Raw genomic sequence first — 25,059 nt, 5'->3', positions numbered from 1 at the left:
CATGCCTGGCCCTTTGTCTAGTCTAAGCACTACGAGTCTAGATACGATTATGTAATACGCGAATATATTTGAGTGATTGGACTCGTCCGTAGCTTGTCTTGTAACGCGATAGTTGATTGACACGTACTGCGCAGGACTGTGACATTATTTTAGATAGCAATTTCTTATCAACATTTCATGTATCCTCTTGACACTGATTTAATCCTGCTTTCGTTATGGCGCTTTGTTTTCGGTTAAGCATGATAAAGTGACCCATTTTCTCTTGACTAGTAAATTTCGTTCCACTAAGCACATATTCGAAATTATTTTAAATAACTTCAATTAAACTGTGCCAATACATTTTGGAAGATGTATGTTATGTGATAACATTTTATTTTTGCGATTTGATAGGACAGTGTCAGTAATAAAAAAAATCATAACGATTACCTCCATCTTTTCAAAATTATACCATCTTAACAGAACTTACTTAAACATACGTCGCTGACTATGATCAGGAGACAATTTGCACATTTTCCCATTTGTATTATAAATTTTGGTAATTATTTACTGCAATTTACAATGATTGCTTCAACGGATATCCACATGGCTATATCATTATTAGACCATTTACCCATTGATGTAATTCGGTACGTAATTGCTGCAATTTACAATGATTGCCTTAACGGATATTCACATGGCTATATCATTATTAGACCATTTTTAATTTTTACTCAGGTTTTGCCATGTTGTTGTTTTTGTTGTTTATTTTAAATATACTCGATATATAGTTCGATGTAGTCTGCAACAACTGACTGGCGTATTTTGCAGCAGAAAATTAATAGAAAATTTGTCAAAACAGGCAACTCCTTATAGAAAAGCTTACGGTTTCGGCCAATGTAGGTATGTGAGAAAGCTTGCCAGTAGCTTCTCGAGGGTCGGTGGTTCTTTCCGGCGATTTTCCGGGTTCTTCCTCCACCATTAATACTGGCCGCCATGTATAGCCTATCGTGTGCTGAAAAATGGCGTTAAACCCTACAACAACAACAACAACAATAGAAAAGCTTAAGAGACACAAAAATACCATATATATTGTTGTATGCAATGAAATGTAATATATATATATATATATATATATATATATATATATATATATATATATGAAAAGGATCTTCGATGTGTGTCTTATCTGCTTATATCGAATGTATCTATAAATAGAATAAGTCCTTTTGTCGGACATGGCCCCACTGATAAGAAATCATCATGTAAAACAGTTAGTAATTTTCAAACGCATACAGCGTAACCTCGTGTTTCTCATGTCATTAAAAAAGGAAATGGATATCCTGTATTGATTTATTGTGAATGACGTAGATGTATGGAGTGGTTGGTCCTGATCAAACATTGTCTATTGACACGGATTAAAAAATATGGAGTGGTTGGTCCTGATCAAACATTGTCTATTGACACGGATTAAAAAATATGGAGTGGTTGGTCCTGATCAAACATTGTTTATTGCAACGGATTAAAAAGCTTTAACAAAGACACATAGGAAGACATACTTGCATTGTAATTACCTGTTCTGTTTTTCTTGTCATGTTTTCCTTTGTTCTCTGTTCTTTTCCCGTCAATATGCTTTATTTTCAGAACCTTGCGTTTCTTTGTATTTCTTCCACTAGGCCTAACTGTAGTCAATTTAAGGGTAAAACGATATATATATATATATATATATATATATATATATATATATATATATATATATATATATATAGAGAGAGAGAGAGAGAGAGAGAGAGAGAGAGACAAAGCGCAAGAACAAAGTTCTTTTACGTATTGTTCAATCTCTGTGTGTCTGTGTGTCTGTGTGTGTGTGTGTACAAGGAATATTTGGTTAAGATGATATTGTAAAATATGAGTGGAAGTTAAACTGTTTTTCAATCTGACACTTGGCGCCCTCTATGAGATCTTAGAAGAAAGGCAAACAAATCATAATCCCTAGGGCAGGATATGAAATAAATCATGCAGTGTATTGATTTTCTCCACGATGTGTTATAGTTTCTATAGCACTGTATATGTACATTGATAAGTTTACACTGTGAGAAGAAATATATAGCTGAGTTGAGCTGATTTGTGAATATTCTCTTATTGAACAAATGTATAGGGTTGCTTATATACAGATATTGAGTGGTAGCAAAACTATTGATTCTCAAAATGTACCGGAAAAAACATGACAGTTTGTAATAGTGCCGTAAACCTGTCAAGCTAATGGAATGTCAAAAATCCGACCGAAAAACTGAGATCACTGTTTCGTTTGAATGCATTATATAGGTTCATCAAAGAAGCATAAATGATGTACAAATATTCCGAAACAGAGCCAGAACACATTGAAAAGTTGGTAAATCTGGGAGTGACGTTAGAAATAGAACGAAATAACCTTGGGCAGATTTTTAAGGCAAATCAAACTAAAAGGAATCTGTGGAATATGCTTCTTGAAAGAGTTCACCCTCACATAACAACTCCCCCACTATGCCTGACGCGAGTGACGTTTCTGAATGAGTTCAGTGACGCAGGTGTTCAAGAGCAGACTAAATAAACAAATGCTTTGGGGCCATACGTATAAGAATTGTATCAGAACTCACCTCTCATCAGTGGATATACGAAAAGTATTACACCGACGCAGAAGAGAAGAGAGGAAAATACCTGAAACAATTTTACGAATTTGTTGCTAAAAACAACGGAGCAAAAATTATCGACACAATTTACATTTACTCGTACAAAGTTTGGTCGTATTCAATTTGGCACAGTACTCACCAACGGGTACTTCGAACTCAAGAATAGGTCATTTGAACTCATCTGGGTTGATGATGGGATGCAATATATCGTATCCGTGTTTGCAGATGAATTAACATCTACGATTGCAACATTTGCTATCGCTACCAATTATTTCTGAAAAAGCCTGATTTACAATTTTGAATTACCATGAAGTCACCTAGCGTTGAAATCAGTGTACCGTCTGATGCAGAGGAGGAGATAAAACGAATGGCGTCTATAAAGCTTAAGCAGATTTAAAAAAGGGGAGAAGGCTATGAAGACCTTTGTGTGTCCATCACAGATATGGATACTGTTTTCGCTAATTAGATAAAATTACCGTATGTATATATAGGAAGCTCCATGGCATAGGGACGCAACAAATGCAAAATGTTTGCCATGGAAAATACGAACTCTGTGGCAGAACATGCCACATATAGTACTGCAAAAATGACACACGTAGAAATTAAGTGATGGCCTAGGGGCACGATCATGACTTAAATGCGGCATCGGTGTCAACTCTTTCAATCAACTATGTCGGCATTGTGGATCTGTTTGTGAATACTACAAAGCGTACAGAAACAAAAAACAAATCACAATCACATGTGGCTGCGCGAGAAAAGACAGATACCAATACAACAGACAGAAAGAGATGAAATAATAACCAGGATTGAAGCGATCTCATTTTTTTGATCCTGATAAAATGTCAAAAATAATGCAAGCCATTGAAACAATTTCCGAATTAGAAAGAATCTTCACCCTCCCTTTACCATAAACATGCCTACTGTGACACAGATAAAGCAGTTCGCACGGCAGCAAAGGAATATACGTCGAATGAGAAAGGCTGACATACTGGAATTATAGAGACCCATAGTTGTACTGTATCCACCATCACCACCACTGCAGATGCAATAGCAACAATCATCAATATAACAACTGTACAACAACTACAAAAATCACCACGTGAGCATACTATTTGAAAAGAAAACCTGACATCCTTGCGGGAGTAGATGAGTATGAAATAACCGTCTTCGTCGTCATCGTCTTGCATCTTCTATCGGTACTGAAGAGGCTGAGTATGTTCGTGCAGAAAAATAGCAATCAGAAGTGCCTGAATTCAAATCTCGGAAATGAAGTTGTAACTTGGAAAATCACAACCTTCGCAACAGGCAAAGACGCTTGCCAACTATTGACAAATATGATTCCAGTTATCGTAGCGATGTAACAAAATTTGGTTACGTTTTGTTTGGTTAAAGCAGACGTTGTCCTTAGTACACATCTGCTTATGCCACATATTCGTCACAAAGATGGATTTAGAACTAGTATTCCTTGGATTCAAAGTGGTGACCGCGTAATCCTGAACCGCAAAGACAGCAGCATCATCAATGATCAAATTAGCAGAGGCTTTGAAAAGATTCTCGAAACGCTGCAGAAATACATCAGAATCAGGATGGACTCTCAAGTCGAGGTCCATATTTCGCCATATCACCGGTTTCGTGGATCCAGTTGCATAGCAAAACTATACTGGGTCCTACTAAGGCATGTTTTAAACCTGAACGACTTAGATAATTGTTGTTTTTAATGGGCGATTTTATCTGCGCTATACCCGGTTAATGATCACCAAGAGATGCATTGAAAATACCGGTGACGCTCGGCTGAACTAAACTTTGTCCATATTGAATTTCCCGCGCAAGTTCCCAAAGCCATACTGAAGAAATTTGAAATACTTGACCAATGTATCGCTGTTAATGTATTCACGTATGACACAGGTTTTAATCCGCTGACACTATCTCCCCATATTCATCACAAACGAATTCAGATTGATTTGTTGCTGATGAATGAAATGAAAGAATCAGAATCGATATCGCACTACGCATGGATAAAGAATCGTGATCAGCCGCTTAACCGGCAGAGCAAGAACAAGGGAAAGAAATATCCATGCAGACGTTACATGCATGTATTTCACATTAAAGAAATGCTCACTAGTCACAATTTTTGATGCGGTGGTATTAGTGAAAAACCATCTTGCACAATCATGACAGGATAAGGTAAAACACCGTCAAATTTACTGCACTACAACGAAAGATTAAAGTTCATTATATCATCTACGCGTATTTTGAATGCCCGATTATGTCTGTGGAAAGCTCTGGGCCTATCTCTAATAATGATACTATTGATCAAACTGTGCCAGTCGCTGAAGAAATCACTGTTATACAGTGGTACGATGTGATGGCCAATCAGAGCCGCCAATCCTATATCGTGCGCAGAGTGCTAGCTCTCTAAACACAGTTAAGATATTTCTCTGATCGATCGAAGTTACGGCAGTATGGATTCGTCAGCAGCTATACTAATCAACACGCAGAATTATATCGGGTATTAATATTTGTGAGTTCTCATCAGCCAATCACTGCTGGATTTGTGAAAAAAAGCTTTCACTGAAGAGCAAAGTTCTTCTAACTGATAAATAGCAAATACTTTTCAACGATGAAAGTACAAGTTCTGTTTCCAAAGCTCGTGACCAATGTCATATCGCTGGCGTTCATATAGGTGTTGCACACAACGCATGTGATTTACAGCTAAGAATTTATCCCAACAAAACTAAAATCACGGTGTAGCTTTATAACTTGCGTGGGTATGATGGCCACATAATGAAGCCTTGGCATCAGACTCAACGATAAACGTACCGGGTACTTGCTGGGATGTATTGTTGTTCAAGACCAAAATTGAGCTGAAATCGCTCACTGACATTGTCCAACACCTGTTTATCGAGCGATCACTTTCATGGTGTAATATCCATGGCGAATCATCGATACGCTCGTTTCAACAACCCAAGCGTGGACGTATATGACCCCGTGCCCCTGACAGTTACATCATGTATTTAGATATCAATAACGTTTACGACTGGGCTATGATGCATAAACTTCAGGTTGATGGATTTCAGTGGATTGATCCTGCGCTAACTGATCCACAAAAACACGTAGATGATTACAAGACAGACTTAGAAAGTGCATTGCGGACCCAACCTTTGGGACCAGTGAAAAATCAAGCCTCATACTGACATGTATGAACTTTACAATGACAAGATCAAACCTCTTTATCAGGATCGGATGAAAATGCTGTTCACCGACAATGATTCGCTGCTGATGAATATCCAGTCCCAACCGATTATGTGTACGCGGACATGGCACAGCCAAATTTGGTGAACTAAAAACGAACTTTCGGGCAAACTGATTGAAGAGTATGTGCGACTACGACCCAAAATCTTCTCGATTGTGGTTTTACCTCAGAACTCTGGCAAAACATTAAAAAATCAAAAGTGTTTCAAAGATCATCGTGCAGAAAGATCTCAAACAGGCAGTTTACCTGGAAGGTCTTTGGGACAGTCGTAATTCGCACACACCTCAGTATGATCTGATCCAAGACCCATCACGTACACAGATGATCTGATCCAAGACCCATCACGTACACAGATGATCTGATCCAAGACCCATCACATGCTACAATATGAGGTTGTCCCTACTGGAAACCAAGCGATCGATACTACCCGATGTAATTACCACGTACGCGTTCGGTCATTATGCTATTGGGAGTCAACCTAAAATTGACTGCTGTCCAATGAAATCAGTTAATGACGTGTCAAAACAAATCCTAGTGGTAGTTTTATAACTGGCGCAACAGCCATCATTTCCTCTGAGCTGGGAGGTATTGATCCATTCGGTGACGGACTCAAATGGCAATAGGTCGTTCGCCTTGGAGTATCAATCCGTTCAGAGATTGTGAATACCTCGACGGACCATACCGAGTCAGTAGCGCGACGTTGTTCCTGCCTTCAAACTCTCCAAGTGCATGCAAATACCAAACAAACTTGTATATCAGTGGTTGTAACGGTACTGACTGTGATTTTTTGTTTGTTTTTGAGTAACAGTTACGGTTTTATGCCGAATCTCTTTGGCTGATTGCAATCAAGTCCTGCGTGTGACTGAATTGTTCAATACTGCTGCGAACAATGGAAGTGGTGTTACCCAATCATGTGACCACTCTGGCCTCAACAACAATTCCTGTGCATACTGATGACCGAATAATCGTTCTGTGAGTTTGAGTTGTCACGACTAACACTGTCATGTCCGAAATGTACTCGCATGTGATGTGTAGCCAGCGTCACGGCCACAGATCTGAGTCATTCTTTGCCATCATCAACTTGTAACAACTTCGGCCATGTGAGTAGACTGCTTGGATAAATACGCTCGATTAGATATACGACATTCGCATGATCTTTTGATATCAACGGCTCCACTTCTTTGTATCTGTTTGCCATATTGATAATGGTGAGCACGTATTAAGAAGTGCGAAATCGGTCTTGTTTATCACGAACACAATCGTGTGGTAGAAAAAAGAATAAGCCTCAGCCTCTTTAAGTGTTTGGACAACGAACCGACCCCTTGAAATCTTTCTTGGTACTGGTAAATAAATTTAACACAGTGTTTGTTTCGTCAACCATGTTCGAGCAATTCCGCCAATGACGTTGTCAGCAATACGTAACTGTACCACGGTGGCTCCACTTTTCCATTACCTACGCGGACTGCAGTGTATTTTGGATAATGTCCGGCTTTTTGTGTTAATTGTTTATATCATCACAAGTTTCTGTTTAGTTAGTGCCACCAGGTGCAATTTCGACTTTCATACCCCCTTTGACGACCTATCATGCGATTCGTCCTTCCAGTGTTGGATAACCGCATTTAAGTCATTGATCACATAAGTTCGTTGACGCCCATGGATATCATTGGATGTTTTGTTAAGCAAGGTCATGTCGGTGACACGCAACATCAAGGTAATTGATAAGTGCTTCAACACGCCTTGGTTAGTTATTAAAATCGAGTCGTAGATCAAGCCGTGTACCATGCCCGCAGTAATTGTACCCAGGATGATGCCTTTCACATAGATATTTACACCATGGTGTCAATGGTAACTTTGTTAATTCAGTCGTGATATCACCTCGCCAACTTTTTTCTAAACCGCGCGCGTTTGCGGCCGAAGGAACTGGAAGTTCTTATGCATGTGTACTTCTTTGCTCCACATCGAACACAAATTCCAGCAATAGCGCTATGTTTAAGCTCGAGTTGATTATTTGATAAGAGGTTAGGCAAAACATTGCATACAATGTGAAGACCCTGTTAAGTTATACAACACTCGTGTTATTCAATGATATTAGGTTTGCCTGTCAGAGGACACTATGAGGGACTTTTTTGTCGTTTCTACACTCACTGCAGACAAGAGTAGTATGAAAGGTCCCTCGGTCCTCTTTGCGGGCATTACCATCCAGATCAGACTGAATCACTCGCGTGACGTGTGTGCTTATGTGTATGTATTCAATATTGAAAGTAAACAACAGACTCACATATGGGCTAAATTGTCATGGTGGGTAGAGATGAGGACTGGTGGAAAGGCCACAACGATGGTCAACAGGGCAAAACCCGTTACGAACATATATATATATATAGATGGGGTATGCCAGATAGACGTTGTTCATCAGAAGTTACACGCATACAAGCATGGGAGTTAACGGATTAGTTTATTAAGTCGAGTTATTTGGCCTATTAGCATGCGTTTCATGCGTCAAAGCTACGAATGAAAATTAAATGCAGAGGTTATTGTACACGGTACAGCCTTCAAACTTATATCTGACCGGACCATCGACCAACATATACATTTTTACGTGGATTCAAGCAGTAAGACTGGCTTAATGAACGTTGTCGTGGATTTATAATGTGCAAAGTTTAAACTTACATCCAACGTCAGACGATTACACACTTTAAATACATTATAACCACCCAGTACAACCATTTCAATCTTTTAAAAAATACCATGTCAAAATACTTACAGATTACAATGTTTGTATTATTGTACACCATGCCAGATATCGAAAAACAAAGGAGCATGCTTTCGAGCGAATTGTATTTTAGGTGATACCAGTATATCAGCCAGAATAAATACTGCACTTGACTTATTATATAGAACCTGTTCTTAAATAAAATAATTGCATTTAAACTGCATTTTACAAAAGTTAAAGTGGGGGGTTGAAAAACTCTTGTTTTAATTCTTTTTACGACTGTATCAAGCATAAATTCTAACATTTAATGAAGTGACATAATTGTACGTATTGGACATGCTGCTGCGTCTTGACACATTTAATGAAGTGACATAATTGTACGTATTGGACATGCTGCTGCGTCTTGACACATTTAATGAAGTGACATAATTGTACGTATTGGACATGCTGCTGCATCATGACACATTTAATGAAGTGACATAATTGTACGTATTGGACATGCTGCTGCGTCTTGACACATTTAATGAAGTGATATAATTGTACGTATTGGACATGCTGCTGCGACTTGACAGACCTTCTGATACATATCAACAAACGTGTTTGGTCCTACATGTGGTTAACATTACAAAGAAGTGTTTTGGTAACGTCCAACAAGTGCTTGACAACGTCAAACAGGTGCTTGACAACGTCCTACAAGTGTTTGACAACATCCAACAAGTGCTTGACAAAGTCCAACAAGTGTTTCACAACGTCCAACTAGTGCTTGACAATGTCCAACAAGTGTTTGACAACGTCCTACAAGTGGTTGACAACTTTCATCAAGTGTTTGACAACGTCCAACAAGTGCTTGACAACGTCCACCAAGTGCTTGACAAAGTCCTACAAGTGCTTGACAATGTACAATATTCAGACAGTTTGCTAGGTAGGTCATTCCATGCAATGAATCTGTATATGACACCTCAGTCTGGGTACATGATAATAAGTATTATACAACCAATGGTCGAAACGTCGGCCGCACCTTGAATGACAACAAACTGTTCAACCTGATTCCATGTGACCAAACATTTGTTTTACGGGCTATTGGTAATACGAATTGGCTAAACATATTGGTGGGTGTGGCAAGAAATATCATGAATAGTATGTACTGTGTTTAACGTTATATATTATTAGCTTAGAAAATGTCATTTGAATGTTCAGGTACACTCTTTCTTGTGAAAAATGTATTTATCTGAGCTAAAAGAGGCAATATGATATTGTATTTTACGTGTAATAGGTCACGGCATTGAGCTATTGGTACTGAGCTATTGCACTGTAACTATCTTGTATAATGACTAAGCAAGATGCAACGAGCGTTATATCATTCATAAACATTAGGCCTTGTGTACAATGCTTGTGGCAAACATCACTATACCATGTAATTGGGGCTTCAATATTGGTCTTCGTACAGTCCGTTGACTGAGAGTTATATTACACGCAATACATGTTCCCGATAGCTATTAAACTTTCCATACTGAAAGAACAGTCTACAGTCTGTACCGGTATTATCAAAGAAAATTGCAAAACATTCCTGAAATACATGCTACAAAATGACTGATTTTCTTGCTTACATTTTACTTCTGTTTATCACACATTTCACGGCATATACTTATGTGAGTATTAATCCGCCAAAGTTTTATCTTTAGGTATCTTCGTTCTTTAGTTCTTAATACCCGTCTAATAATAATGAAAAATACTTGCCATTAACTACTTGTCTTCAACAAACCTTTCATGAATGTACACATGGAATTTATATTTAATTTGATTTCAATTATGAAAACTGTTCTAGCTGTGGTATGCATTTCCGCTAGTGCGTGAAAAGGCACGTTCTGCAAAACAAGAGTGTGAATCAAACCAAGTAAAAGACAAATTTAAAAAAAGTTACAAACTGATCGGGTAAGATATATCAGCAGCTGCATATTTTTCAAGGTGGTACTTCGTCCAGTTCTGTTGGTTGTCACGATTATCACTAATAACGAAGATCAACGCAACATCTTTAATCATGGTGAATTTGACATGTACATTTCCATTAGGCTTCCTACACTGGATTCAACGGTGTGTCGAATAGGCCACGTATAGGAAATAGTTTACACTTATAGGTTTATATTTGTATACTTGAACCCGTTACTATGATGTCAATAAAGTGGTTAGACATTTAAATTCAATATTTATTAATTAATGAAAATTAGAAAACTGAATTGCCAATTGTGGCACACTAGAAAGGTAAACATTTACAATAAGACATGTGAGCAGAGAATATGAACATCCCATATTCACGGTTTTGAGGAACATCATAATGTCTTGGACTAAAATGATGTCATTGTTATTATTATTATTTTTATTATTATTACCAAAAATGCATGGAGAATTGTGTGATTGTCTTCATGATAAAATGCTGATTATGGCTAATACGAGCCTTCGTACATTTTTTAGGAACTACTGTCAAGTTTTGATCAGGACTGACTAAAATCTATTGAATTTGCAAAGTGTGTGTGCAGAAAATTGGTTAATGTTCAATTTCTCCAAGTTTTATTCAAAATTCATTTCTTGCCACTAAAAGTGTCATAAGTGTCAGTGTCATATCATTTAAGCCACATACATACTCCATATTGCTGTACACCACATACAGACTCCATATTGCTGTACACCACATACATACTCCATATGGCTGTACACCACATACATACTCCATATTGCTGTACACCACATACATACTCCATATGGCTGTACACCACATACATACTCCATATTGATGTACACCACATACATACTCCATATTGCTGTGCACCACATACATACTTCATATTGCTGTGCACCACATACAGACTCCATATGGCTGTACACCACATACATACTCCATATTGCTGTACACCACATACATACTCCATATTGCTGTACACCACATACATACTCCATATGGCTGTACACCACATACATACTCCATATTGATGTACGCCACATACATACTCCATATTGCTGTACACCACATACATACTCCATATTGCTGTACACCACATACATACTCCATATGGCTGTACACCACATACATACTCCATATTGCTGTACACCACATACATACTCCATATGGCTGTACACCACATACATACTCCATATTGATGTACGCCACATACATAATCCATATTGCTGTACACCACATACATACTCCATATTGCTGTACACCACAGACTCCATATTGATGTACACCACATACAGATTCCATATTGATGTACGCCACATACAGACTCCATATTGCTGTACACCACATACCTACTCCATATTGCTGTACACCACATACCTACTCCATATTGCTGTACACCATATACAGACTCCATATTGCTGTATACCACATACATACTTCATATTGCTGTACAATGCATAAAGTCTGTGGACAAAAAGATACGGAATGGGTTGTACTGCAAGGTGTTCTGTCACAAAGATATTGCTAAAGGGTGCATGATAATTAACTGAAAGAAATATGACATCACTATTACAATGATTTTTAGCCATTTCTAGTCAGTTGTTTCTGTGGGTTTTTTGGGGGAAGGGGTAGAATTAAGTAGGGGCCATGGTCACCAAAATATCCGAGTGATGATTTAGATCAAAAGAACAAAAACAAACCCATGGTTTTCAGTAATTACTGACTAAAGCGCCATCTAGGAAAAACGCAAATTAACGGAACTGACAGTGTTCCAAATGTGAAACAGCATAGACTTTTCTAGAGAGTTTGCTTCATTCTTTGAATTGACGGACGACGTAGACACCTATATCTATCTATGTATCTATCTATGTACCTATATCTATCTATCTATCTATCTATCTATCTATATATATATATATATATATATATATATATATATATATATGAGGTAGGCATGTATGTATGTGTGTGTGATTCTCTCTGTGTGTTAATGTTTACTGGGACAAAGTTATTATACAGTGAGTGGCAAAAAAATTACGTCCCGCTGGTTTCAAAAATGGATATTTCATAAAGACCCAGACTATTATGAATCCCCGTGTCATTTGCTGTCAATAATGACTTACGAATCCTGGTGTCATGTGCTGTCAGCAATGACTTACCAATCCAAGTGCCATGTGCTGTCAGCAATGACTTACCAATCCAAGTGTCATTTGCTGTCAATAATGACTTACGAATACTGGTGTCATGTGCTGTCAGCAATGACTTACCAATCTCGGTGTCATTTGCTGTCAATACTTGCAAACGAATCCCCGTGCCATGTGCTGAGAATCAATACGGACTTACCTTGATTCCTCACAGATGTCGTCCGAAGTGTAGTTCTCACAGTGGTCAATGGACTTGCTAAAATTATATATACTGAAGTTAGGAGATAGAATGATTTGCTCTCTACCTTAAAAATGAAAAGGAAGAAGCCAAAAGAAGCCAACGCAAATAATTTAAATAAAAAAGACATACGACGACTTCTCTCTCTCTCTCTCTCTCTCTCTCTCTCTCTCTCTCTCTCTCTATATATATATATATATATATATATGTGTGTGTGTGTGTGTGAGTGTGTGTGTGTGTGTGTGTGTGTGTGTCCTATGAAGAAGAATAAATTAAAATATCAGTTATTTTATTCATGTTCTCACTATCTGACAGAAAGTAACAAAAAACAAGCCGAAAGATAAAAATGAAAATTCATTACGTTTCCACGTTATCAGATGGCAGTTAGTCCAATAGTAAGCACCATTTCATGATCCGGGGTATTCTAGCTTTTAATCATATATACCGGTTTTCCCTTATATTTCTTCTGCAATTTAACTGCGGTTCAGGGCTAAATATTTGGAATATTTTGTTATACATAGGGATGACTATATTTACTCACGCAAACCGGTCTCGTCTGAGTTTGATTGCTGGAACCCACCGCTAATGAGCCCTCCTTAAAATAGACGTGATTCTGTTAAATTTTAAACTTGGAACAATATTCTTGAAAAAACAAATCATTTAAAGATGAAAAAATTGACTTCAAAAACACTAAACAGTCTGAAGACAAAATTTCAGTTTTTACTCAAGTTGTAAATATTTGTAACCATACATAATATCATTCTTTGGCACAATCAAAAGTAAAAAACATTACATTTTTGTAGCAAGTATTGGTTATATTTACTCACGAAAATGGGTCAAAACAGGTATTGTGTCTGGAACACACCGCCAAAGTGAACTCCTTAAGGTAGGCGTGGTTTAGTCATATCAAACTCCAAATTCCCACATTGGTTTGATATCATTTCAATTTGGAACGATATTCTTGAAAATACAAGTCATTCAGTGATGCATACATACTATCCTCAAGATCACTGAAGAGTCAGTGAACAAAACTTTAACTTACATTGAAGTAGTAACATACTTAAGGTCGATTGACACAAGTGAAACTTTGAAAGTATTTAGAGATAACATTGTTACGCTAACTTTAATTGTTTGGTATTTCTAATTTCATTATTTAGTAATATCATACTTGGTTAAGACACATTTAATATGTCGTAATATCACTTGCGGTAATGCTATTGAAATAATAGGTGTGGTCATTCTACTGTGGTATTATTAGGTGTGGCAGTCCTACTTTTAATATGTGGTAATATTAGATGTGGCAGCCCTACATTTAATATGTGGTAATATTAAGTATGGCAGTCCTACTTTTAATATGTGGTAATATTAGGTGTGGCAGCCCTACATTTAATATGTGGTAATATTAAGTATGGCAGTCCTACTTTTAATATGTGGTAATATTAGGTGTGGCAGTCCTACTTTTAATATGTGGTAATATTAGGTGTGGCAGTCCTACATTTAATATGTGGTAATATTAGGTGTGGCAGTCCTACTTTTAATATGTGGTAATATTAGGTGTGGCAGTCCTACTTTTAATATGTGGTAATATTAGGTGTGGCAGTCCTACTTTTAATATGTGGTAATATTAAGTGTGGCAGTCCTACTTTTAATATGTGGTAATATTAGGTGTGGCAGTCCTACTTTTAATATGTGGTAATATTAGGTGTGGCAGTCCTACATTTAATATGTGGTAATATTAGGTGTGGCAGTCCTACATTTAATATGTGGTAATATTAGGTGTGGCAGTCCTACTTTTAATATGTGGTAATATTAGGTGTGGCAGTCCTACTTTTAATATGTGGTAATATTACAAACAGTTATTTTATCTGTATATGTCGTAATATTAGGTGTCGTAATTTGACCTGTAGTTTATAGTAATTATAGGCGTGATTCTTCTACCTTTCAGTATGGTAATATTAAGTGTAGTAATTCAACATTTAGAATGTGGCAGTATCTGGTGTAGCAATTATACCTTTACTTCAAAAGGTTGGTAATTCTAAGTTTAATATGTGACAAGGTTGTGATACCATTACTATATCGCAATATTAAGTGACGTACTTCTTCCTTTGATGTGGGGTAATAGTAGGTGTGGTAATTATTTTTACGGTAATAATACAAATGGTTATCCTGCCTTAATATGTGGTAATAGTAAGTGCGGTAATTCAACATTTAACATTTAAGATGTGGTAATAGAGTCGGTCAAATAGTATGTCATCGATTGACCATTGTTTCGGAAAGTTTGCATAAAATGGTTCATAACAAAGGCAAATACAAACAACGGTTAACCGTAGTATGAATTTCTTGCAAGGCGTTTCTTATATATGGCCTAATGTCACTGTGGTTGAAACTAGCAGCACAATAAAAATGGTGTGTTTATATATAATGGTATACAACTCCTATATGCGTACATCATTGGTGTGCGTATGAGTAATGACATGCACCTCCTCAAAGTGTACATCAGTGGTGTGTGTACGTGTAATGTCATGCGACTCCTCTAGGTGTAAATCAGTGGTGTGTGTACGTGTAATGTCATGCGACTTCTCTAGGTGTAAATCAGTGGTTTGTGTACGTGTAATGTCATTCACCGCCACTAGGTGTACATCAGTGATGTGTTTATGTGTTATGTCATTCACCTCCACTAGGTGTACATCAGTGATGTGTGTATGTGTAATGTCATTCACCTCCACTAGGTGTACATCAGTGATGTGTGTATGTGTAATGTCATTCAACTGATATAGGCGTACATCAATGGTGTGTGCACGTGTTATATCATGCAACTACTCTAGGTGTACATCAGTGGTGTGTGCGTGTGTGTGTGTGTGTGTGTGTCTGTGTGTCTGTGTGTGTGTGTGTGTAATGTCATGCGACTCCTCTAGGCGTACATCAGTGATGTGTGTATGTTTAATGTCATTCAACTCCTCTAGGTGTACATCCGTAATGTATGTATGTGAAACGTCATGCAACTCGTCTTGGTGTACATCAGTGTGTATGTGTAATATCATGCAACTCGTCTTGGTGTACATCAGTGGTGTGTATATGTAATGTCACGTAACTCGTCTTGGTGTACACCAGTGGTGTGTATATGTAATGTCACGTAACTCGTCTTGGTGTACACCAGTGGTGTGTATATGTAATGTCACATAACTCGTCTTGGTGTACATCAGTGGTGTGTATATGTAACGTCACGTAACTCGTCTTGGTGTACATCAGTGGTGTGTATATGTAACTTCACGTAACTCGTCTTGGTGTACATCAGTGGTGTGTATATGTAATGTCACGTAACTCGTCTTGGTGTACACCAGTGGTGTGTGTATTTGTAGTGTCATACAGGCTTCAATCCATTAAGTAACATAAAATGTGTTTGTGGTTTTTTTTTTTTTAAATCCAAGTTCGATTAACACTTTACTTAAGAAAAAAGGAAGGGGTAAGGGAGGCAGTGATGTATGGAATTAGACTGAAAAATCCATGCGACCGTGAACAATAGTTCACAACATTACATCCCGTACGAAATAATACATATTTATTTCCCCTCGACATTTCATGTTGGATATGTAAGTGAATTTAAAGTGAAAAAATATTACTTACTAGGACGTCCAAAAAGTGTGGATGGAAAGAAAGCTGCATAATCATTTTGCGATTGTCCAAATCCTATTGAAATAAAACTTGCAATGAATAAATGCACATGATATCAGAATAGATAGATAGATAGATACATGATATCAGACGATAGATAGATAGATGATATATAGATAGATCGATGATATCAGACGATAGACAGAGAGATAGATCGGTAGATAGATAGAGAGATATATAGATAGATAGATAGAAAGATAGATAGATGATATCAGACGATAGATAGATAGATAGATATAAGACGATAAATACATAGATACATATATACATAGATCGATACATAGATATCAGACGATAGATATATAGATAGATAAATGACATCAGACGATATATAGATAGATAGGTAGACAGATAGATAGATAGATAGATGATATATAGATAGATGATATCAGACGATAGATAGATAGATATATAGATAGATAGATATACAGATGATATCAGACGATAGATAGATAGATAGATAGATATCAGACGATAGATAGATAGATGATATAAAACGATAGATAGATAGATATATAGATATCAGACGATAGATAGATAGAAAGATAGGTAGATAGACACATACATACATACATACATATATACATAGATAGATAGATAGATACATATATGATATCAGACGATAGATATATAGATAGGTAGATGATATCAGACGATAGATAGATAGATAGATAGGTAGATAGATAGATAGATGATATCAGTAGTGAATGGGGTGAGATTAGCGACAATGGGAATGAGCATTAAAAACACCCCCTGGGTAAGATTAGCGACAATGGAAATTTAACATTAACCACCCTGGGTAAGATTAGCAACAATGGAAATTTAACATGGGCAAAAAAACCTGGGTAAGATTAGCGACAATGGAATTTAACATTGGAGAAAGGAAAAAAAAAAGGAAATATCCATTCTAGCGAGAAAGGCATTCGAACAATGGAAAAAAAATATCGATTCTAGGGACAAAGGCAATTGAACATGGGGAATAGAGTTTGGGTCTGTCTAGGGACAAGGGGAATTGAACATGGGAATAGAGTTTGGGTTTGTCTAGGGACAAAGGGGATTTGAACATGTTAGAAAAAAAACTACTTTAGGGACAAGGGGAATTGAACATAGGATTTTTAAAAACAAAAAAAAATTAAAAAAGGGGTAGGCAATGGAAAGTCAGTCTCTTTTCGAGAAATGTGGGTGGCCCTGAAAAGGGCCTTTGGGTTTCTTCTTCTTCTAATTTCTTCTATTTCTCCACCAACTTCTTATTTTCTCTCCTACACTCTTTCTCTTCTTTTCTTTCTTTTCTTCCTTCTTTTTCTCTTCTTCCTGCTTCTCCTCCTCTTCTTCCTTCCTCTTCTCATTTTCTTCTTCCTTTTCAATTTTCTCGTTCCATACTCTCATCCTTATCCTTTCCTCTTCATCCTCCTTCTCCTCCTTTATTTCTTTCATCACAGCACTTATCATTTCCTTTACTTTTCTTAAGTTGTTAATCTCCATCTTCACTCTATGTGGGCTATAAGAATAGTGATCCTCGTTTAACCTCACTAACATTTGCTCCATCATACCTAAATTGTCCAGGACGTCTTCATTTTATCGAGCTGGTTCGAAGCCATCTTCTTTTTTTATTCTTTGTAGAATGGTTTGAACGACGAATACTGTGGGTTCTTATAGTGAAAGCGCGGACGTGAAGGAAAACATCCCCCTACTTTCTCATTTCATATAATATACTATTCACATAAGTGAATCAGCAATAAACTAACCCCAAATCTACTATCCACACAATCGTACGTGAGCTGTTACAAAACCCAAACTATACTCTCCACATACGCTAAGAAACAATAAACAAAATCCATAATCTACTATCCACACAAACATACGTGAGCGCTTACAAACAAGCACACACACACACACACACACACACAAGAAAAAAAAAGAGTCAGTGCTTATATTCACACTACTCTACCTACACACATTGGCAAATCGATTGTTATATCTTTTCTAGAGATTGGGGTAGCCCTGAAAAGGGCTGTTTTTTAACTCCAGATGCACCTATCTAATGCTGGCACCTTCCTGGTCTGGCACCACACACACAGCTTCGACTCCAGTCTCCTTGCCAATTCACCCTTGTTGCTGTAAGCGCAGAGGCGGGTTGAGTGGCTTCACTATTCCAATCTTCTGTCTCTGGAATAGTGAAGACTTCCCTTTCTCTTCTTCTATTTCTTATTCTAGGATGAATTGGCATCCTTACCTCCTGTTGTAAATGTGGTGTAGCTACAGGTTGGGGAGATGTTCTTGCCTTAGGTGTCACCTTGCACACAGGGTTCATCATGGGGTGACACCTGATCTCTCTCTTTCTTTCCTCCTCTTCTTTCATTTTTCTCTCTTCCTCCTCCTGTTCTATCCTGGCTTCTTCCACAAGGGCCTCCGCAGCCAGCTCGTTCAGGAGGCATCTGGCATATTTCAGGTGCATCTGGAGTTCAAAAAGTTTTTCAAGTCTGCTACTCATTTTTATTGTTGATCAATCAACAAGGGTAGCTAGACTGAGCAGCGAGTTTCAATTTATAGTGAAAGAGTGGACGTGAAGGAAAACATCCCCCTAAAAACATAAAATTGATCTTACCTAGATCATGACCAAACAACGCGCGGACCTAAAAGAAACACTCACTTTTTTATACTACCCATTTCTATTCTTAAAAAATTTTTCATTAATCACTTCAATATACTATCCACATACGCAAAGCAATCAAACCCCAAATCTACTCTCCCCACACGTCAAACAGCCCAAAAAACATGATCTTAATCTACTATCCACACCAACGTACGTGAGCATTTACAAACGCACAATCCTATACACAAACACATACCCTCACACTATAAAAAAGAGTCAGTGTTTATATTCACACTACTCTACCTACACACATTGGCAAATCGATTGTCATTTCTTTTCTACAGTATTGGGGTAGCCCTGAAAAGGGCTGGGTTTTTTTTTTTTTTTTTTTTTTTTTTTTTTTTTTTTTTTTTTTTTGGTTTGCTATGGCAATCTTTTAGTTTCTAAGAATGCGACGTCCTCTGAGGATAGACTTTCTGACGATAGGTCTGCTTCTTCGGAAAGAGAAGAAGAACTCTTTGGTGTCGATACGACAATCGACAAAGCCTCTCTCAGGTTCAGGTTGCTGCTGCTGTTGCTGCTACTGTTGTTGTTGTTGTTGCTGCTGTCTCTGAAGTCTGTACTTCTCTGTCCATTCTTCTTTCTCCCTGTTCACTTCTTCTCTGAAGAGCTCTTCTATCAAGTCTTCAGTGACTTTTAGCATTCTCACATTCTCTATCTCTTCTGGCTTCGGTATCAGACTGTGTCTGACCCTATGCAAATTCACGTAAGCTTCGTTTAGCTTAGCTAGTTTGGAGCACATCTTCGTAGGAGGATGAGTCGACAATGGATGGTTAGACTGAAAACTCTCCCCGGTTCTTAAAGTCAAAGCGCGGACGTGAAGGAAAACATCCCTCCACGGTCTTCGAGCCGCAACGTTCAATCAGTGTCATGAGAGGGATAGTAAGAAGTCAAAGAGCATGAATCAACATTCTTATAGCCAAACAAAAGACAAAGGCATTTTTTTCAAAACACAACATTTTTTATTCAAAATCACTTAACATTAACCAAGAACTCTAACATTTTTTAACAATAATCCAACAATATAACATCAAACATTTTTTTTTCAAATGACAAACATTTTTGTCAATTTACACTCTACTTTAAACAGGGTTGGCAACGTTGTGAATGAAATTGTGATTTCCACTGTTGCAAGTCATTGAGTCATGGATGGACACTACGTTTCCTAGCTGAAGACAACAAAATAAGCATGCTAGTCACAAAATCAACGATTTACTTTCTCATTGTTTCTAGAAAAAAATCATGATCAAAATAAGTCACTAAATGTTCTTTTGCTGATAATAAGTGATCAATTTCGATCTCGACTTTCTCTCTGAATTTGTCAAAGAGGGCTTTGATGTAATGGATTTCTTGAGTCGTTAATGGAGGACAGAAATGTTCACGCAAGTCTTTATACCACCAACGTAACACGTCTTTTTTAAACAGACTCCAAGCTTCGTCCAGATATTCGTTGAATTTTTCTTCTTGACTGATGTTTTGACATTCATAGTAATCATGCTTCATCCATATCGTAACTGTGTCTGCCAGGTATGTAGCACAGTAGGAGACCAATTGCTGTTCTTGTTCTGGACATCTCGACTTGATAATGATGTCCTTTTCGTCTTTGTCTTGGGATTCTCCTTCCACGGTCTCCTCACATTTCATGTCTAAAGTTTCTCCACTAGGCAAAGAGGGATAACAGTCTTCCATGGCTTCTAATAGTCTAGAATGACTTCTCTCAAACTGTTGATTTCTATGGTATTGTCGAATTCTGCATACAGGAGGACGTTAACTGTGTGATCTGGAGGTGGATTTGCAAACTGAAGTTCCACACGAATCTGGCCCGATTTTATAGGGTGGAAATGTCCTTCGTCGCTGCCTTGGTCTGGAGTGAAATCAAAACCCCACAAAGCATAGCCTCCTGCATAATCGTCGTACGAAATACCGTGACTGGTGTTGGTTCCTAACTGTCCCGTGGCTTAATACAGGGACAAGTATGATCTCAAATCATTCTTTGCGACACCAAAGTTGGGCTCAAAGTGTCGGGTACAAAAGGTCTTGCCGTCGCGACTGACTTCGATCTTGGACACATTGTAATGTTGAAACTCAAAAGGATTTTGATCGTGGGTTCCGTTGAAGGCTGAATTCCTGACGATACCAACAATCAAACGCTTGGGTAACTCTCCTTGGAACAGGTTATCTTCGATCATAGATCGCTGTCCAGCGGGAATGGTGAACGTTTTCACTTCTACGCGTCGTATCGGATACTTGGCGGTCGTTCTGCTCAACGTCTGACTTACGTCGTTTCCCACTTTAGGTAACACATCCACACTACGCACGTAAAGTCGACGCTTCTTGAATGATAGCTTTGTATTCGTTGGCATGGGCCATCAAATAGAAAGCGGCACTGCTACGATTCAGTCTCAGACGGATATCCACCCCGTTCAGCAAATACTTTTCTTGTAACCACATGTCCAAATGCAAACGATCCATCAGTTCTAAACTTCGCCCTTGCAGAATTTTCTTACGACGGTCATTAAACCCCACATTGTGAGGATTGTCATCTTCTGTCAGGACTGTGTCGCTAAACGTGCCTACACCTGCCGTGTCAGGTTTCCATACCACGCAAGCATCCAGATGAGTATTCTTGGCTTCTTTTCCGTACGTCAAGAGATTTTCCAAGTAGGCACGATATGGGTAAGTATCCATGCTGCTGCTGACCAGTTTGTTATTCAAGTACAAGTCCACTTCGCTGAACAAGGAATGCATGAAATTGTTGACAGGAGATACTCTAGCATCGCCTCCTGGATTGGTGTTGTCCGTTTTGATCACTTTCACTTTCAAATACAGGTAACTGCTATTCAGATCGATGTAATCTTCGGGTTGTCCTTTGATTTCAAACTCGATGGGAGCGGAATCCGTCAAAGAGGAGACCGGGTGAAATTCCACCCATTGGGATTCTTGCATCGTCATCATGGTAGGGGGCATGGCAAAGAGATCCAGTTCCGACTTGGAACAAGCACAAGACTCTCGGTGCATCATTTTGTTCTGTGTCTCAATAATCGAAAACGTCTAAGTCTCGAGCGGTTCTTCTTTTCTTTGTCTTTCTCGCTTTAGACGTGTGAAGTCTGGTGAAAGGGTGTTTTCTTCGTCGTCTCTTTCTGCCTTGTCCTTGCTGAATGCCTGACTCGGTAGCGTGGAGGGCATTTATAGGCGTGTCTCGTCGGCCCAAAAGGTCTTTGCCCGTTTGTAGCAAGACAATTTTGCCTGCCCTCATGAAGGCTTCTTTAGGGTTTTGTTTGTCGATGATGACATTTTGGAGAAATTCTTTGCATTGCGTCAGTGCCGCATCTTTCAAGGCGTGCAATCCGCGTGTCACCATCGGTTTCAACACCGGGGCCACCGAACGAAAAGCCGATTTTAACATATCTCCTAAACCGTGTCCTCGCTGTCGAGCAACCCCTCGGTACACTGGATACATGACTTACGAGTCGTGAGAGAACCGTTTTCGAAAATGGAGTTTCACCGTGACTTTTCCTTTGGTGAATGGAATATTTTGTCCCAGATCTCCTTTTATAGCAATGTTGACCGTGTCCAAATACAACTTGCTGACAGGCAAATAGTGAGGATGGACAAATTCGCGGTGAACGTGATAAGTGTTTCCACCTTCCTCGTCAGTGACCGTGGCAGAATCCACTTTGAAAGGAATGACACGTAGTAACGGTACGGAGGTGTGTCCCACCACGTTGTACTCCACCACATCGGAGTACACAAACATCAAATTCAGTCCTTGGTTCAGTTCTACCGGGGCACGAAATAACTTGCTAAAAGTCGTAAACGATTGGTAATTCGTTTTTCTTGAGCATGGCCATTTTCATGTCCATGTCTCCGCCCAACATGTCAAACAATTCAGGACAAAATAAAATGGACAGGATTTTACTCCGTTCAAATTTCATCGAGAAGCGACGAGCTGCTTTGTGGTATTCCATGGTGACACTTTTTTTGACACTCTCCAAAGCTTTCAGAAACACGACATCAAATCTGGAGGTTATGGTGCTCACCAAATTTTGACCACTAAAATAATAGCCTGGAGGAATGAACAAGTGATAGGTGGTGTACTTTTGATTTTTTGTGCCAGGGGTTTTCTTGTCATATTTGCCATAGGTATCCAAGTACTGTTGCAATTGTTCGTCATGAACTTCTACATCAAAAAAATTTTGATTGGGAAGGACATTGAGGACTTGGGTCGGGTGAATGATTTCTACTAAAGCCACTTCCCAATGGGCTTCGTGATCTAAGGGGATGGTCTGAGGTAATTTGGCCGTGTAACAGCACAACGTGTTGTTGGGAAACACCTACATGGAACTGTCACTGGGTAAGGTTAAGTAAAATTGGTTTTGGTGACTCATAATTCCAGAGTTCTGTGGCTGTCCGAGGGGTTAGTGGACGTCAGAGGCGTGTCTCCGCCCAAAATGGGGTTCTGGTTGTGGTTGTTGTTGGAGTGGTGACTGGCACTGGCACTGGACACAAGGTTCCCGTGGTTCCCGTTCGAAGAGAATTTCAGGGAGGGATTAGGAAGCAGGTAACCAATGCAACTGCTCAATAAAATGGTCCACAATTGTTTGTCTCCTTGTTGCAAACTCAAATTGGCAATGGCTGCCCCGATGACACAATACACCATGAAGATTTGGCAGAAAAAGACGATTTGCGTTTAAGGCACTCGTTCTCCGCACCACACCCACAAGGGTTGTTTTTGTAAATCTTGCAGAGAAGAACTAGGTGAAGGAGTGGTCGACGTAGCTGCGTCTGTGTGAAATCGCATGATGGTCACTTCTTTTTATAGTCGATGACTTGCGAAGCGTCGATCCAAGAATCAAAACTGGGTGGATATCCTTTCCAACGTACTTTGACTTCTTTGACACGTCGTTTGCCTACTTTACGGGTTCTGTGTTCGAGAATGCTTTCGATGTCGTACACGTCGTCTTCTTTTTTGGTGACACGTTGTAACTCGGGCAAATAAAACGTTCCTTTGAGCACTTCTCCGTTCATGTCTTCCAATTCATAGACGGCAGGATGACGCCCATGCACTCGTCCAGTGACACGAAACAATTCGGTCGTGCAGTTAGGTAAGTAGCCTTTGTCGAAAGTGCGTTTGGTTTTGCCAATGCGCACCCAATCTCCTACGGTCAACTCTCCACTTTTCTTGGGGACAGCCCTCGTCGGGTACGTACCAAACAGGCGCTCAAACACCAACACTTCGTTGTCGGGAGTCACTTCTTGCTGGGCACGTCCGATGCTTCGATGGTAAGATTGGTTGTATGCTTGCACCAGGTGCGGCAAGATGTCGATGTACTTCAGAGTGTGGTGATGCGTAAAATATTTCCACATGCGTTCTTTCAAAGTGCGTTGAAAACGTTCCACGATGCTGGCTTTGGTTTCGGGATTCTCGGTGGTAAAACAATGAATGTCACGTTTCTTTAATTCTGTTTGCGTAACGTTGATGATGATGATTGGGTTGAAATCACTAAGGGTGGTACGGTAGGTTTAGTCACAGGGTTGACGTGTTTAGCTCGGGAAGGTCGTATTCTCTTCGGTCGTAATAAAGAAGTCTGATATATTTATTTCAGACTCCGTAACTCCGCTAAAATGTCCAACAGTACCGTAGCCGTTTGATTTTTACCCTCTTGTTTCTTTGCTGCTACTTCTTCTTGCTGTTGTTGCTGTTGTTTTTTTCTTACCTCTTCTTGTTGCTGTTGCTGTTGCTGTAGGAGAAAAGCTTGTTCCGCTTCCTTTTGTCGTTGTATAAATTTC

The 25,059-nt window shown here is 38.8% G+C and overlaps 1 protein-coding gene across 4 annotated transcripts in view; it reads right to left on the bottom strand.

The window, feature by feature from the left end:
- The window catches only part of LOC149803953 (inter-alpha-trypsin inhibitor heavy chain H3-like), a 115,612-nt gene that overhangs the window by 10,035 nt on the left and 80,518 nt on the right, over positions 1–25,059 (bottom strand). The window contains exons 10-13 of one of the 4 annotated variants that reach the window (XM_089953785.1): positions 16,569–16,631; positions 13,486–13,539; positions 12,906–12,962; positions 1,551–1,658 (exon numbers count right to left, since the gene is read on the bottom strand). In XM_089953785.1, coding sequence (XP_089809911.1) covers positions 1,551–1,658; positions 12,906–12,962; positions 13,486–13,539; positions 16,569–16,631 — 282 coding nt within the window. The remainder of the gene's footprint in view (positions 1–1,550; positions 1,659–12,905; positions 12,963–13,485; positions 13,540–16,568; positions 16,632–25,059) is intronic. The other 3 variants (XM_089953787.1, XM_089953786.1, XM_089953788.1) reach the window with 3 other exon arrangements.

The sequence above is a fragment of the Sinohyriopsis cumingii genome, chromosome 3, assembly GCF_028554795.1.
Source record: "Sinohyriopsis cumingii isolate HCF-2022 chromosome 3, ASM2855479v2, whole genome shotgun sequence".
In the NCBI taxonomy this organism is placed as follows: domain Eukaryota; kingdom Metazoa; phylum Mollusca; class Bivalvia; order Unionida; family Unionidae; genus Sinohyriopsis; species Sinohyriopsis cumingii.
Note: the sequence above shows the minus strand (reverse complement) of the source record. Positions and strands in the feature narration are given on the sequence as shown.